The sequence below is a fragment of the Drosophila serrata genome, unplaced genomic scaffold, assembly GCF_035046125.1.
Source record: "Drosophila serrata isolate PLE 108 unplaced genomic scaffold, ASM3504612v1 contig_276, whole genome shotgun sequence".
NCBI classification, from domain to species: Eukaryota; Metazoa; Arthropoda; class Insecta; order Diptera; family Drosophilidae; genus Drosophila; species Drosophila serrata.
This window is the reverse complement of record NW_028257174.1, coordinates 10,081,689-10,099,341: the sequence shown is the minus strand read 5'-3', so window position 1 is coordinate 10,099,341 and position 17,653 is coordinate 10,081,689. Positions and strand designations below refer to the sequence as shown.

The 17,653-nt window shown below is 38.2% G+C and overlaps 2 protein-coding genes and 1 long non-coding RNA gene across 31 annotated transcripts in view; all 3 read left to right on the top strand.

The window, feature by feature from the left end:
* Window positions 1-2,255, top strand: part of Imp (IGF-II mRNA-binding protein) — a 29,800-nt gene extending 27,545 nt beyond the window's left edge. For 24 of the 28 annotated variants that reach the window (XM_020950000.2, XM_086836412.1, XM_086836427.1 and 21 more), the window contains one exon: window positions 58-2,255. In XM_020950000.2, the coding sequence (XP_020805659.1) occupies window positions 58-441 (384 nt within the window). In that variant the 3' untranslated portion in view covers window positions 442-2,255. The remainder of the gene's footprint in view (window positions 1-57) is intronic. The other 4 variants (XR_015272442.1, XR_015272444.1, XR_015272445.1 and 1 more) reach the window with 1 other exon arrangement.
* Window positions 2,256-9,951: 7,696 nt separating this feature from the next.
* LOC110181923 (uncharacterized) lies at window positions 9,952-10,928 on the top strand. Its single transcript, XR_002319529.2, has 4 exons — window positions 9,952-10,088; window positions 10,150-10,332; window positions 10,389-10,650; window positions 10,703-10,928. It is a non-coding gene; the product is annotated as an uncharacterized LOC110181923 (long non-coding RNA).
* Window positions 10,929-11,601: 673 nt separating this feature from the next.
* Window positions 11,602-17,612, top strand: sesB (stress-sensitive B). Of its 2 annotated transcripts, none has more exons than XM_020950073.2 (4): window positions 11,602-11,698; window positions 15,853-16,153; window positions 16,228-16,355; window positions 16,424-17,612. In XM_020950073.2, exons 2-4 carry the CDS (start codon window positions 15,857-15,859, stop codon window positions 16,896-16,898), a joined length of 900 nt encoding a protein of 299 aa, XP_020805732.1. In that variant the 5' UTR covers window positions 11,602-11,698; window positions 15,853-15,856; the 3' UTR covers window positions 16,899-17,612. The 2 variants fall into 2 exon arrangements, with proteins under 2 accessions (XP_020805732.1, XP_020805733.1); XM_020950074.2 differs by lacking the exon at window positions 11,602-11,698 and adding an exon at window positions 13,846-13,945.
* The last annotated feature ends 41 nt before the right edge of the window (window positions 17,613-17,653 follow it).

Genomic DNA, 17,653 nt, shown 5'->3' with positions numbered 1-17,653 from the left:
GCAAACGAAACAACATTACAACATTAACTCCTCGCATTTTTAACTGCTCTTTTTCAGTCTGCACAGCGACGCATCCGTGCCATGATGCTGTCAACAAATCCGCCGCCAGTAACCAAAAAACAGAAAGCTGCCAAAGAACAATTGCAACAACAGCAACAGAGCCTAGCGGGCGCTGCCACCAGTGGGGCCCAGCAGCAGCAACAACAGTCGCCATCATCGCAACAGCAGCAGCCGCTGCCGCCGCAATTGCATCATCAGCCTGTGTCCTCGGCGTCGTCATCGTCGACGCCGCCTGCACACCATCAGCAGCAGGCGTCGACGGCAGCGACCTCGCACCAGTTGCAGCAGCAACAGCAGCAGCAGCAGCCATCGCCGCCGCCTCCTGGCAATGCAACTCCTACCGCAGCCCAGCAGCAGCAGTTGGCGAGCTCACAGCAGTAAGGAGAAAATGAATCGCTTAGCAGAGGAGTGGAGAGGTGAAGAAATGAAAGGAGGCACTGCCGCAGCAGCGACAGGGCCAACAATAGCCAAGGCAGGGTTTTCTACGGTTGATACTACCTCCGAAACACAACACAACAACACCCACAATCTACCACCCAAACCATCTACAACAAAAAAAAAAAAGAAGCCAAACACCAATCATCCACAATTGCAATACCCCTAACTATTACAAAATAGACGCCACCTTTGTGCTGGCACAGGCGACGACAAAAGTAAACCAGGACAAAAAACCTGGGAACAGCAGTAACAGAAGCATTTAAGGGAACAGGAAGAACTCGTCAGGAAGCGCAAGAAGCTGTACTCGGACATAGCAAAAGAAGATCCACAAGAGCCACACACACATATATGCAGCAGGAATAACAACAGTAACAACAACATTCTTCATTTGCATGCTAAGAAATAAAGAGAAAACGTTAAATGGAAAAAAGCGCTAAAACTATATCGTTCATCAAAAATTCACCAAACCAGCAGCAACACCCACCCACAGGTATGTGTTGTTGCTCTACGCGCTTCCCGTCCCCTATTTGTTATGTGAACTTTTGTGGCACCGCCCAAAACAGTTTTCCTTTTCAATAGGCTCTCGGGCCAACCCCTCATCCAACCCCAACTGCAACCCCAACCACGACCCCTTGAGATAATCTGAATTTTCAAAAGCAAACTAATTTGAACAAGAACAAAAACAAGCAGCAGCATCAGCATCAGCAGCACAAAGTAACTAGAGAGAAAACCCCTACGAATGGAAATGGAAAGATAAAGAAGGAACACTTAGTAGTGTATGCGTTATATTTTTTTTAAATATATTTAAATATAAAAAACGTTTATTTTTAATTACTTTTTTTTTTAACAAAGATTTAGTAAGAGCCTATATTTAAGTAGAAGTGAAGAGAAGAAAGAGCAAAGCGCAGAAGCATAAGATTGAGAATCAGGCAAAAGAATTATAAGAATCGTTTTGTTTGGATCAATTATAACAGAAATGAAAACAACAACAACAACAAATTGTACACAAATTCAAAAGAACCAGAGACATAACTAACCCCCACACAACAATGACAGAAAAGCGTAAAAAAAGAACACACACAATACCCCACATAAATAGAAAACAAAAACAAGAACATGCTCTAGTTGGGAATTATATCCCAGTAGTAGGACAGGTAAAGACGGTTAGGACAGTTCAGTTATGTGCACAATGTGCAGCAGTTGATGCAACTGTTGGCCCAAAAAACCATTCGCTGTTATACCAAGTATAACACAGACCTCAACCCAGACCCAAAAACCCAAACCTAAAAACCACCAAAACCAAACAAAAAACTATATACTACACAACAATCTATGTATACAATATCGTTAAGAGCTGATGAATGAACAGATCGGATCGGATGATTAGCGACTGACTAGGGATGGATAGGGAATAAGGATGTTGGACATGGAAATTGAAAGCCAGCGAGAGCAATGTAACTGTACAGCTGTATAATAGTTTTGGTCGATGCCTGGAAGAGAAAGAGTTGTTTTGTGTTGTGTATTGATACCAGTGTTTATCTCTTCTTTTTTTTTTTGTCGCTGAGGGGAAAGCGTTACAAGGAATTGTTGATTATACTTAGTCCGAAGAATCTGGGAGTTGCAGGAGATATAGCGCAGTAGGTACGACAGCCGAAGCAAGAGCGAGAGCAAGAGATAGTGTTAAAGAAACTATTGTAATGTGTTTGCCTTGAAATGAAAACAAAACAAAACTAAACAAAAACTAACTAGAAATGAAATGAAGGTGCTGAAATGTTAATTTTTTTTAAAGGACGTTACGTTAAGTGTTACGTTATAACGTTTGAGACGCGAGATGAGAGACAAGCTGTTATACATGGATGGGACACTACAAATACATCAGCCAATGAACCCAGATCAAAAACAAAAGAAACCAAGTTCGTAAGAAAATGCATTTCCTAGAAGAACTTAGAATAGTAGAACCCAATTATGACAGTATGACAGTATAACAGTATGACCAAAACCCAACCCAAGTAACTGAATCGGAGCAACAAACAATCAAACTACAATCTTAAAAACCAAGCCAAAACAAGCAACAATAGCAATAGCCCAGTTTTGTGTTGTTTTGAAGCATTTACTACGCCTATTAATTAATTATCTAACTAACTAAATAGCTACTTTTTTATGTAACGTAAATATATTAAACAGTTTACTAGATATTCCATAGAGTTAATGTTACGCAGTAGATCCCTCCACAATAATACCCTGCGATCCAACCCCTTTTGTTTGTATAACACTTGCATCGGAGACAAACGGAAAGAACTGTTATATTCCGGCATTTAAATCAAGGAAAAATCAACATTTCGGCAAACAAAAAAAGAAAAGAAAAAATTAACAGCAAGCAAAATTTAACACTTTTAAGCGACACATTATTTTGGAAGAATTGACATGAAAAAGAAAATCTACATTTTTGGACGAAAGAAAAAACATTTAGCCAGCAAGCAGCGTGTACAAGCTTTAGGGCAGCCCAATTTTTTTGAAATATCACACTTTCTTTGGACTTTTTTTAAGAAGAATCTAAAAGAAAACCAGAAAAAGCAGAAGCAAACAAGTTGAAGAACTTTGAAGAAGATTGAAAAAGTAATTTAAATACCTCAATGTAAGTGCATTATCTTCTACAAAAAAAAAAACAAACTAAGAACTAAAAACTAAAAAAAAAAAAAATCAAAAACAAAAAACAAACAAACAAATACAAACAAAAACTCAAAACCAAACTTACGAAGCGTAACAATGAATTAAAATGCTAAACAAAAACAAATATCCTAATGAAAAGCCAGACTAATATTGAAAACCTAGTTGTAAGCAAACACAAATTACTGAAAGAAAGGAAAATATAATAAATGCAACTAAAAAAACAAACGAAACAAACCGAACAGAACCTGAGTGAAAAGTCAACCGAAACGTAGAAACCGACTAATTGGAAAGGGCATATCACCAGATCACAGAAGAATCAGTGTGGCGAATCTTTTCACCAAAAGTTTCTCAGAGCCAAACACACACACACAAAACAAAGTAAAAGAAAGAAAACCCCAATCCGAGCTCAATCCAAAATCAAAATCAAATCAATTAAACAATCAATCAATCACTCACTCACCCACCAAAGCCCTACGCGAAATAGTTTTGGGTCAAAACTCCCCACCCAGAGATCAGATATATCTACATATTTGTACCATACCAACTGAAGAATCAACTTGGGACTCAGCAGGGGGATGGACGTAGGATGTAGGATGTAGGATGTAGGAGGCAGCAGGCAGCAGGCAGCAGGATGAATGAACCGAATAGGCGAGACGAGGAGGAGGGAATGGGAGAGGTGGAAGTGTATATAAGAATGTTGCTAGGCATTAACATTGATCTAAATGCGTGACATTTTGTTTTGTTATACTTGAAAATCTATATATGTATATCTATATATATATGTATACAAATCTAAACAAGTTCGTCTCCTTTTTTTTTAATAACAATTAACAAATATCAATTCTTATTAATTAGTATATACATCAATTTATTATATTATTTTCGTAATTTTGTCCAAGGAAATATGTCCAAAGTTGTCAATGCAAAGACCCTATATACATATACATATATAGATATATATAGATATATGTGGATGATTTATGCTTAAATACGATATTTATAAAGAACGAACGGAACGGATTGGAATTTTTCTAAAAGATTCCAAACAGAGAATGAAAGAACAAAGAAATGAAAATTATTATTCCAAATGCTGAATCAAAGAGAAGTCAGATCGACGACGAGACAAGTTAATAATTTAGCTATAGCTCTGGTTTATTTCGATGGGGGTTATTAAACATCATAAACATAATATAACGAATATATAAAGAAAAAACTGAAAAACTTGTGAGTTAGCGTGCGCGTTGAAAACGAAGACAAAGATAAGAATAAAGATAATGGTAACGATAACGATAATGATAATGATGTAGAAAGAAAACTCAATTGAAGAACGACGAGGGCGATTGTGAAGGAAAGTGAAAAGCAGAAACGAAATTATTTTTTAGTATTTAGAGGCTATTTTATATCGTTATTAAAGCAGTTAGGAAGGAAAGTAAGGCAACGGTTAGGCAGAACAGATGATGGATGATACCAGCAGGAAAAGTGAAAAAAAGAAAGGCGGTTTAGCAAGGGAAAATTAGATTTTAACCCAAATGGAAAAAAAGAAAAACGAAAGCAAGCAACATATTCAGAAAATCTAAAGTTTGCATTTCCAACATGTCGCATCATGTCCTTGTGTTTGTACAGTTTTTCTTTCCAAAAAACGTCCAGCAAAGTGTTAAAATTTAATTGTCCCTTTGGGGAAACGAAAACAAAAACAAAAAAATGGGAAAATGAGAAAAAGAATAATGAGAAAAGTACTTTTTTGTGTTGTAAGTTGTGCCAAGTACTGATAACGTTTAAGGTGTGATAAACTCGTTTTTAAATTTAACAACTATTTAAACTATAAAAAAACTACTTACTAAAACAAAACAAAAAAAATTAAAATTTATAAACAAAAAAACTATTATTATTTAAAACGACGACAAAAATGCTTTTGATGTACATTTCATACACAAACACAACATTACCCAGACACAACACACACAGAAAAATCAACCCACAAAAGTACTTTGAAAGAAAACCGGAGGAAACCCCCTATATAACATCAGTTTAAAACACTAAAATCCACAAAAAAATAAGAACAAAATTTGCTTTGCTACCAGAGAAAGAATTCGAAAGGTTTTTGATTTAATTTTTTGATTTTTATACCTATTTAATTTAACATAAAACGAAGACAAAAAAGTTTGTACTCTTTAAAAGTGAAACGAAACGAAAAGGACGAAGAGGTAAATCGATGTCGATGAAAAAAAAGAAACTCTTAACACAAGCATAAAAACAATGTAATGAAACGGAGAGTTAGAGAAGAGAACTTTTTTAAAAAGGCATATTTTTTTATATATGTACATATATATAAATATTTACAAAGGAGAAACTAAGCGAATGAAAGGGAAAAACGTTTTTAGCGGTACAAACATGAGTACAAATCAAGAGTTTTATTATTATTTTTTTTTTCGTATGTTTTTCGTCTATTATGAGAAGGGATTTTTAACCTTTTGGAAGATAGGAGTTTTCTTAAGGCATATACACAAAAAAAACAAAAACTAAAACGGAAAACTGAGGTTTGTTTTTCAATTGTTAGGCGCGTGTAAGTTGGTTAGAGACAGATAGAGAGCCAGACAGAGAAAGAGAGATAGTAACAGTTGATAAACAAGGCATTCTTTAACGATTAACGATAGGGATAGCGATAACGATAACGATAGTAACGCGAGTTTAAACGTAAGCTTGACAGTAACAACAGCTAAAGAAGACGAACAACAAGAGAACCGTTAGCCACGCAGGGAAAAAGTAAAAGAAAAGGACATGAAAAAGGAGCAAAGAAGCAGAGCAAATAGCCCAAAAAGCCAAGCCGCCACTCACACAGTGAAAATGATGAAAATATAATGATATAAGCAAGTAACTAAAGCTAAAACTAAAACTAAAACTAAACCTAAAGCTAAATCTAAAGCAAGAACCTAAAGCTAAACGAGAGGATTTAATTACTATAGTGTTAGAGATGAGCGATGTCCGTTGATACAGCACTAAATTAATCGATACAAATTGGGGGTTAATTATTTTTTTAGTTTTGAAAAGAAATTTGGACGCAAAATCAGCCAGATCATCAAGAGCAGACAGGAAATTAGTCGAAAAAGAAAGAAAACAAGCAGGACAGAAAGAACGATCCAAAATCACTCTGAAAGACGACACAAAAACCGAACTAAACTTGAAAAAAAAAAAACAAAAGCAAAACACACTGCAGAACGCATGGACTGGAACAGCATGGAATTGCATGTTCCAAATCGATACAAATAAAAAAACAAAGGCAAAAAGAAAACAAAAACGAAAAATTCAAAAGGAAACTGAACTTACAAATTTTCGAAAAGAAAAAAATGAACTTCAGAGCATGAAATAAAAACTTTCAAAACATTTACTATATATTTTTAGCATTTAAGCATTAAAATGGAAAAAAGAAATAAAAACCAATTTTGTCAGCCGTAAGAAAAATGTACTACAATGTTTACACACACAGAACAACACTTAAAGTAACAACAAAAGAAAAACGAAAAAAAAATTACAAAAATATAACAAAATGAAACCACAAAAAAAAGAAACAAACTATATAAAGAAAAGCAAACGAGAACTTTAAAAATATTACTTCTAAAAAAACAACACAATAATAACAACAACTAAAAACCCAAAGTTTTGAGTACACACCACACACAAATTTATACAAAATACACATTAAATTCTCTATGTAAAATTCGATATGAAAAGAAACCCCCCTATTCGTAATATAAATGTAAAACGCAAACAGTAACAATAGCAACCCACAAGTTCTTATCCAAAATTAATTAAATACGATATATAGGCAACGCGTTGAAACGAAACGAAATGAAATGGAATGAAACGAAACAAAACGTAGAACGCGCGGATAGGAAGGAGAGGAGATGGAAACGAAAATACCCCCAAGAATCCCTGAGCTTTGTTTGTTTGTTTTTGTACATTTCAAGCATTTTGAATATAAATACCGGTATACATATATATAACTATATGTATATATATAAATATATATTTGATAGTCTTTATTTAATATTATTCATATATATAAAGTATACTTATATTTTTTTTATTGTTTCGATTTGTAATAAATTATACACGGTAATCAACTGGAGACTGAGCTACAACATATATTTAGTTACCGTTATATTTATTGCAAAGACACCACACACACCACATGCGAAAAAAACACCATATTCACCAAACACACCATACATACAGCATCGACTATCCCAACAACTCTAATAAAAAAGTAACAATTAAACTATAAATAAAACAATAATCTATGAAACATACATAAGCATAAAGCATACATAAAGTATAGATCGATAAACCTTTAAGGCAGCCTGTGCAGAAGTAGTGGGTTTATTGCATTTTGTTTTGGCATCCTTGAAACAATTTCCAATTGATTTTGTATCCCAAAAGTGGGAATATCTGTACGATTCCCATGTTTATTTACTTTGATTATTTTTATTAATTTTTTGTTGTGTATTTCATATTGCCACCGCCACCCCCCTCACCCTTCATCATCCCTGCCTGCCCCGTCCCTATTAATATTCATCCTTCATCCATCTCGATGTCCCATTTCACCGCCATCCAGCGCCTGGTTTGCCTGTGTGATAGTAGTTTATAATTAAAGCCATCCGCTGGACACCACACAATACACCTTCGACCCCCCCCCACACATACGGAATCCCACCCCTCACCCTTCTTGCATTGACATACCCCCGATCCCAACCCCACTATAATTTTTGAACATTTTTGAATGGCGAGCAAACTATATAGAAACCACTTTAAACACTTTAATAATAGTAATCTTAAAAGAGAAAAGAAAGGCGTAAAGTTGAAGAGGAAAATTTACAAAAGAAAAACAAAACATAAGAAAAAGAAAAAACAAACAAAAAAATGCTACTATTTTACATTAATTATTTTTAAATTTACCTTTATCTTTACCTAAATTAGTTTAGAGCTTTTTTTTTGCGTCGTCTATTTTTTAAACGTTAAGTTCATTTAATCTACGCATAATCTTCATGAGGATGATGATGTGACGACACAGGATGTATCTACATTGTACATTGTATCTACATTACAGAGCTAAAATATCTATAAATATTATAAATATAACAAAAAAAGAGTAAAATATTATTAAAAAACCAAAAAAAAACCCACAAACTATTATTTGCCATTTTGTTTTTATTTTATTTCCGTTGTAGTTCAGCAATTTTGATTTTCAGTTGTTATCCTTCGTTGGCTTTATCCCCTATCGACTTCGATTGCAACTTCTCCGATGTCCTGGTGTTCCGATAAGTTTCCAGCGTTCCGACATACCGACGATCGTTTCGCGAGGCTTTCGATGTTGTCCTTGTACCGATCCCCAAGTAAACCCCCGTAAGTCCCACTCCAACACTCGTCTAAATTATGAATTAAATGTGAATATATGAGCAAGGTAAATAATGAGTCGTCAGATATGAGTACATAGATGTGTATACCTTAACTAACTAAACTACAGCGTATTTCGTGGAGTAACATAACCAAACGTAAACTAAAGTAAAGAATAAATGGATGAAATAACTACCTCAGCTTTGAATATTTCTATAGAAATGTTATTAAATGTATTTGAAAGGCGTAAGAAATATACATACAGCATAAATGCGAAATGAAACACGACTTGGGATGCCGCCAGATGGAAAATAATGTCAAAAGATTACAAGTTTTAGAGCTGCATTTATATAGTATCAGATCGATAAGAAGACAAACAAAATAAAACAAGAAACAAAAAAATATAATAAGTGTACGTTTTGCATATTCCTATATAGTTAACTAAACGTAAAAGCAAGATGGGTAAACTTGAAATACTACTATAACAATAATTTTGCGTCCATTTTTGTTGTTTCCTATACAAGAAAAAATGAAAAAATCTATGAAAAACATTAAAAAAAACTATGAAAAAAGCGAGAAATCATGAAAAAATAGATAATGGTTATTGGGAGAGCCTACCTACCTACCCACAATACATAAATATATTCCCATAACATTGTATAACTCTGTGTTTTTTAACCACAACGCAAACAGAATGCTATCCAATATCGGTAGACGCTAACCGTAACACATAACACTATACATATATCGAATATCCACTCAGTGTATGTTTTGTATCTGCCCATGGTATATAGATAACCGCGTAAAGGATATAGGACATATAGGCTAGAGAGCAGAACCCCCTGTTTAGAAGACTACTCGATGTCAGTTGTGTCATAGTTTAGACAGTATTTACTAGCGAGTACTATGCATTTGTTTACATTTACCATTATTACCATAACCGCTAACCGTAACTGTAACCGTAACCGTAACCCAAATACTACCATCGTGTTTTCATTTCAATCGATCGCCATCCCCATGGATCCAGAAACTATATAAACATAGGTGTATACATGCATACTTATCTGCGTAAGATGTTTTCCCTTTTCGGTGTAATTAAATGTTAATTGCTAGCGCTCAATACAAACATTACAACAACAAAATTACAAACAATTACAAGACCCACACACAGTCAGCGGAAAGCAAAAAAGACACCCACTCACCCACACACAAGGCTTTCTAAATTGTATCCAAAGGCCAAGGAAGTTATTAGAAAAGAAGCTATACAAACTACAACTACAACTAAAAACAAATACAATTTTGTGAAAATGTGAAAAACAAATCGAAAAGAAATTTACTCAATAAATGATTTTTCGTATATAAAAATATGTGCTTAATTTAAAAGGGTACATGGGACAATAACTTTGATAGTGATAGTGATAAGTAGGCCCTGATCTATTCTCACGTCAAAATTCGAAGTTGTCAAGTTAGGACCCAAAGCTACAATCCCATTCTCCTCATTATTTCATCAGGCTTTGAACAGTAAACAAGTAAATATTCAACAGAAGTTTTTCAACCAGAAAATAAGTATATTTCGTGAGACGCCCACAGGATGGATCGAAACCCGTGGCCCACTCTTGATCAGGACCAAGTGAAGCTCTACCATCGTGTGCTGGTGGAACTCAATCAAAAGATAAATGCCAAGTTGAACTACGAAAAGGTAAAGTCCGAACCGGATATGGATATCAAAATTCGACAGGGGCCGCTTCAGCGCATTAACAAGCCGAAATATAGGCAAGTATAGCAAGAGGCTTTCAGCCAGAACAAATTATAATAATAATATTCGATAGTTCTTATAAATAACTCAAACGATGGTACAATCAACAAAATTCGCTGTGAAATATATATTAATCCTATTTATGCTGCCACGATTGCAGCCGATCTTAGCCAAAATGATGCCCATAATGTTTGGCAGTTATTAACCAAGTTCAAATTTACACAACGGTATCCTTGGCGCAATGAATAAAATTCGTTGTGAAGTACACCATATGTGCTCTGGCACCAGCCAGAGCTACTGGAACATGTATCACTTTATTAATCCCCAAAATTTTGGTAAGTAAATTCAAGCGATTTCAGCCAAAATAATGCCAAAAATATTCAACAGTTCTTATTATCAACTTGCACACAACGGTATCCTTGGTATAATATTTACGCAGGCCACAGCAATTGGAATTCATGCCCACACTCGCCGATTTAAAGTGAAGAAGAAACACAAATATCTGACAAGAAAGAAGGTACATGGGCCAAGCGACGACTTTAATGCACGTTTTAACGTTTGAAATTTGCATTTATTTTCCAACTTTTAATAAATCTAAAAGCACGTCTCCAAACCGTTCTGTTACCCAGTTTCTACACAATTCTACGAGAGCCATGTTTGCCACCATTTGTTATCGCCACTTGGAAATTTAAAAACGCTAGATCTAGTGGGGAAAATAGCTAAAGTATCTTACACTAACGCGACAGCCAACATCGATATTTGGGCAATCTAAATATCGATATATTAATAAAAGCCAATGAGAGGGAATTCTGTTAACTCTCTTCTGTCTGTTAATGAATTTGGCTTCCTACATGAGAATTGAACATGTATCCGAAAAATGTTATCCAGATGTGTAAATTGTAAAATTGGGATTTAAAGTGACCAGAAAAATATAAAAAATACCTAGAAATATATCGATATATTAATATTTTGGTATATTTTGAACAACCAACAGCGCCCGACACCCGATAGCACCATAGAGAGATGTCTGTTAACTAACATCCACCCGACAGACAGAGAGAATTCTGTTAAATAACATCCAAACGACAGCACCCGAGAGCGAATTTTACAGTTGGCATGAGAATTCTACCCCATGTATCTGTAAACGTGTAGAACACCACTGTAGGCGTGTCAAATATAAAATGTTAACCAACAGCGTCGGAAATCCAGAGTGACCAAAGAAAAGTATCGGTTATCGAAAAGTACTTCGCCACATCGAAATTCCGCAAAAACCAACGCTTGGCCACACTTCACGGTTTTTTTTCACCGAGTGAGCACGCGCTTCGTCGTTTCTGCAAAAGAAGTTTTTATTCTGTGACTTTTGTGAGAAGTTAACAACTGAAGGTATTGTGCTTTTTTGTATTTACCCCCTACGAAGCGCCCAGCGCAAAATCCGGCTGGCGGCGGCGGCGAAACAGCGTCCCAGTCGCCGCCGAAAATTTTGCGCCGCCATTGATTTTTTTCACGTCACCTTGCGCTAGATTCCTTAGTTATGTAATGTGCTATTTTTTTTCTTGTGTTGGTGTTGGTTTAGTTTTGATATGCAATGTATTATAAATGGCTAAGCGGCGTTAGTTTTGCCCCAAGTAGCCTATAAAAATCGCTAGAAAAAACGTACTTATATAACCGGGCGAAAAGTAGCGGCTAAGCGAAGCTGTGCGAAGCCTTAATGAAACCAGTAATTATTGCTTATAGAAACGCCTCTGGCGGGCCACGGGGCCGCGTTGAGTCATGAATCTGAAGTCATCTCTTGATTGGAGCCACGCTGGATGGTTTTCCCCAATTTATTCCCCCATTTTCTTTTTCGTTTTTTTTTTTTTGCAACCACGCTGGAACTGCCAACTTATGCAATATCATCGAGTTGGCAGGTCTGGGCTCCGGCTCTTGCGTTTTTTTTTTTCTTTTTTATTAATTCTTTGCTTGAATTGAGCACAATATGCCTATTTCTGTAAATTGAGTTGCACTTTGTGCATTTGAAAGTGTATATGCGGGGCATTTATTAGATGAAAGTGTGGCAATTGATTGTTCTATTGCCCCCGCACACTGGCGAATTAATTCCATGTGCTGTAGCGCCCTCTCGCTCGCTCCCCTGTCCGGGGCCCAGCTGCGCGTGCAAGTTGCTATCTGTGTGTGTGTGTCCGAGTGCCGTTTTATTCGCAAGAGAAAATGTAACTGTCTCTTCTCTTGTGACCCGCTTTCCTCTTGCTCTTGCTCGTGCTCTGCCTCTTTTACCGAGTCAAAAGTACAAAGTTTTGGCCAGAAAAACGACACAACAATTCGCCTGTGGCCGTTTTCCTGGCCCCCCCCTTCCTCCTGCCCGTGTGACGTCAAACGCCGGACGTCACAGGTTCAGGTATTCATGTGATTTTTTATGTTTATTTTGCCCTTTTGTCCGGCCTCTTGGCGCCATTTTGCACTGATTAGAGGCACAGATTCCCCCCAAGCAGGCAGAGCGATAGAGTTACATTAATTCATGGGGAAAAGCGAATCACCATCGGCTTGGATACAAGCGATAACTTGGCGACTCGGCGGAAATTTTCAATGCCTCGTTGCCTGGCTCCACGCCCCATTTTTTGCTTAGTCTGGCGAAATCCGAGTTTCCCAGCTGATGCCTATTCAGATTCAGATTCTACGTAAACTTGGCCGCCGTTTAATTTTAGCCGCAACTCCGTTGCACTTTTTCTTTCTCTATTTTTTGTTGTTGCTGTGTTGGCTTGTCGCCAACGGCGGCGGCGCTCGCTCTTGTTTTTTATGTAATTTTTTGCGATAGCGGGACCTTGAAAAGGCGGCGCAGACAGGCCTTATATAAATAACTGTATTTAGCGGTCTTTATCTAATCGCTTCACGCACTTCTAGAGCTGGCAGCCGCCCTTCTTCCGCGTGCGCGAAAGAGAGGGGGCGTCAGCCAGCAAAAGCCAGGCGAGAGAGAATTAGAGCGAGAAAGCCAAGTCACATGCTTCGCAGCTGACGGCTCGGCTCATTGCCAACTGTGAATGTTCGTTGGACAGAGAGTGAGAGAGTATTTTGTGTTCTATTTGATGTTATTTTTTTTTGGTTTTTGGCAAGCAAAAGCCAAAACCTCGAAAGGGGTAAATGAAAAACAATTGGCCATATATGCATTTTCGGGGCGGCTAAAACGAAATAAAAAGTGTTTTCTCTAATGCGAGTGCGAATGCGAGTACTTCCTCTTATGCAACCCACACGGCATTGAATTCTTAGCACTGATAAGCAACGATCTCGCTCTAGCCCCTGTCCCTGTCTCTGCCCTCTCTATCGCACACGTGCTGTTGCCAACCCAAGCGATAGATGGATGACGCTTTTCGCACGCTCGCTCTCTCCCTCTGCCAACTGCCACTGCCCCTGCCTGGCGCTCCCCCGCTCTCGCGCAACTGTTGCTGAACTTGACGTCGACTGCGCGGCCTCGCCAACGCTAACGCCAACGCAGGCAGAGCAGGCTAGCTGGCTGATTTCGGCGAACGGTACTTTCACAAGCAATTCAGTTGCCGTCCGGTTAAGACTTTGATTTCCAAGGGAATAAGGATAAATATTTTTTTTTCGGTTTTGTGCTGTGATATAAAACACATACAAATAGTACGTATGCAAGCCAATTAAGTTGAATAACTCGACTGCATCCACATCTATCTACATCTGCAATCGAACGAAACAACGCGAGTGACTCTAGATACTCTTTTTTTTTTCATTTCCAATTTCCAATCAAATTGATCTGATGGAAGAGAATATTCCATTTGCTTGGTTACATAAACCGAGCTGAACTTGAATCGCTTGGTTCCTTCTTTTTGTTTTGTTTTTGTGGTTAACGGTGCTGCTCTTATGCAATCAATAACAATGAATTAAGAATAACTCTCGCCTGGATTGGATACAACTCAAGGAAGCTTTAGCTTTCCACGTGCAACTTTCTTTCGGGGCCAACTAGAATTTTTCCAGCTGCGGCTATTACATCACGCTCTCTTCGCTGCTGAAGCGAAAGCTTTGGCACTCTCTTAGCCGCGATTAGATAACCACACATAGAACAGTTGGCCAAAGAGAGGGCACCGAAGAGAAAGCCAACCAAGTTTCGCTCTTGCTCTAGTCTCTTTGTCTCTGTCAAGTGTTACATAAACCCATCAATGAAAGGCGGTGCGGTGCGGCCTAGAATATGCTAATTGAATTTCGCTGAAATAAAACGAGACGAAACGCTCTCGAGTTCTTCTGCTGCTTTGGCCGGCGCTTCTTCTTTGCACACTTGAAATTCTAAAATTATCGAACACGCTTCAATGGCAAAAGCCAGCTGCCAAAAAAAAAGAAACGAAAAGAAAAAAGTTTTGGCCTCTATAGCCATCCTACTCGCACTTGCGTTAATGCCCATGCACAGAATTTTCCATTGAACTTTCCTCTATTCTTTGTTCTCACTCTTTTTGTGTGTGGCAATTATGCAATCCAAATATGCAAACATCCATTGCTCTTGCTGAATGAAAACTAGATAAATGCAGTTTCAATTAACAGCTAAGAGCAAGCAGCCAAGTAAATGGAAAGAGTTAAGCAAAAGTGGCAGACACTCAATGCCTTGCCACGTAACCATCAGTGGAGCTTCTCTTAAATTTCGAGGGCAACTCTTTATTGTAGAGGGGCTCCAAAAACTGGTTGGAACTCAATTCGAATACACTGGGAATTGCCATTTGCTAAAACCACGTGGCAAGTTCAGCCGGCCTTTAATTGTTGTTGGGTTTATATATTTTTTTGCAAACCTTAACCGGTTTTAGCCAATACCAATACCAATACCAAGCTTAACAAGTCACCATCGCACTCTAAACTAACCCCATGCTATGTATATTTATCTTCATTTGTTTGTAATACTAGATCTGTAAGAACTCTTAGCTTGTGAGCACCATCTATCGTAATTTAAACACATATATTTCGCAAAACACCTATTTAATCATTAGTTTTAGTTATAAGTTGCATTAACATTTGCATGTTTAACCTTCTCGCGCTATCGTTACGTTATCATTTCTCGCAAAATCTTTGTTTTAACCTTTTACGTTTAACAAGTATGTACATATTGTGTGAAAGCAAAAAAAAAGAAGCAAAAAAAAGAAGAAAAAAAGAAAGAAAAGTGCATGGTTTTGGTTTGTAACATTATTCACATCACATCTTTATTTGGCCTTTCGACTATTCTGCTTGTGTATTCCGCACCTGTGTAAATAAAAAAAGTGAATCCATCTTTACCGTTCGTTTGTACATCTATCATATCGTAAATCCTAAATCGTATATCGTACACCGTAAACCATAAACATTATGCAACGCATGGGGAGCTCCCACCCGTGCATCAAGCATCCATCCATCCATATATCCATCTATCCAAACGCCACCAGCGGTAATCACTCCATCAAGCTTCCATCAAGAAAGCAAGAGAAGAGAAGAAGGAGGAAAAGAAGAAGATAATGTCGAGATGACGATTAATTGAAAGTTTGGGTGCCATTACCCGATATATGTTGTTACAGCAAAATGGGCAAGGATTTCGATGCTGTTGGATTCGTCAAGGACTTCGCTGCCGGAGGCATCTCCGCAGCTGTCTCAAAGACTGCCGTCGCCCCCATTGAGCGTGTGAAGCTGCTCCTGCAGGTTCAGCATATCTCGAAACAAATCAGCCCCGACAAGCAGTACAAGGGCATGGTTGATTGCTTTATCCGCATTCCAAAGGAACAAGGTTTTGGCTCGTACTGGCGCGGTAACTTGGCCAACGTCATCAGATACTTCCCGACCCAGGCTCTGAACTTTGCCTTCAAGGACAAGTACAAGCAGGTAAGTACATTTTGACATAGTCAGCTTTTGCCTTTCCAAATTCTAATTTCTGCGGCTCAATTTTCTATCTATAGGTCTTCCTGGGAGGTGTTGACAAGAACACCCAGTTCTGGCGTTACTTCTGCGGTAACCTGGCCTCCGGTGGTGCCGCTGGTGCTACCTCTCTGTGCTTTGTCTACCCCTTGGACTTTGCCCGTACTCGGTAAGTTTTGCTATAATACCCAGGAGAGTGTAAAGTGTGCTAATACAAGTCTTTTTCTACTCATACAGCTTGGCTGCTGATACTGGCAAGGGTGGCCAGCGTGAATTCACCGGTCTGGGCAACTGCTTGACCAAGATCTTCAAGAGCGACGGCATCGTCGGCTTGTACCGCGGCTTCGGTGTGTCTGTCCAGGGCATCATCATCTACCGTGCCGCCTACTTCGGCTTCTACGATACCGCTCGCGGTATGTTGCCCGACCCCAAGAACACACCCATCTACATCAGCTGGGCCATCGCCCAGGTTGTGACAACCGTTGCTGGCATCGTGTCGTATCCCTTCGACACCGTGCGTCGTCGCATGATGATGCAGTCTGGCCGCAAGTCCACCGAGATCATCTACAAGAACACACTGCACTGCTGGGGAACCATCGCCAAGCAGGAGGGCACTGGTGCCTTCTTCAAGGGCGCCTTCTCCAACGTTCTCAGAGGCACTGGCGGTGCTTTCGTGCTTGTGTTGTACGATGAGATCAAGAAGTTCTTGTAAATTAAATTATTAAATTATTCAAACAAACAACAGCAAAATACAACAACTACATAAAACAACATAAACAAAACAAACAAGAAAACTAAACACTACCAGCTATAATTATGTTAGATAACTGAAAGAGCAACAGCAACAGCAAATGTTTGATCTGCAACCAATCACCTTAGCAAGAACAACGGCAAAGCAATAAGAATCCCTCTCTCCCATCCCCCATTTTTCCCTCGCCCCCGCCCCCAACAGATATAATTATGAAATTATATTATATATAATAACTGGGAGAACTAATTTACGGAACGATGGATGGATGGCCAGAATCAATAGAACAACAACAAGAAGCAGAAAGGCAAACAGCAAACGGGAACCGCAACAGAAGAAGGAAATACGCTAGGAGAAGAGGAAACGACTCGGCTTATGGGAGCACCCAGTACACTGAAAGACGAACGAAAATTGCGACGATATTGATATTGATTAGTATTGTTAAGTTTGGGTTAGGCTATATCCATTATATCCTATCTGTCATGCTGCTGGGTCGAGCCATCTCCACAGCCAAAAAAAAACAAAAACAAAAACCAGAGTGTGATCGATAGGAGGACGCAAAGAATCATCAACCGAAGATCTGTAGAGATTCTTTAGCCTCCGACACGACACGACTCGACAAACAACAAACTCAACCTAGGTTGGTTTAAAAATATATAAAAATTGATAAAAATAGTACAATGTTTTGTGTTTTACTTATTACCTCCTCTCGCCCTACT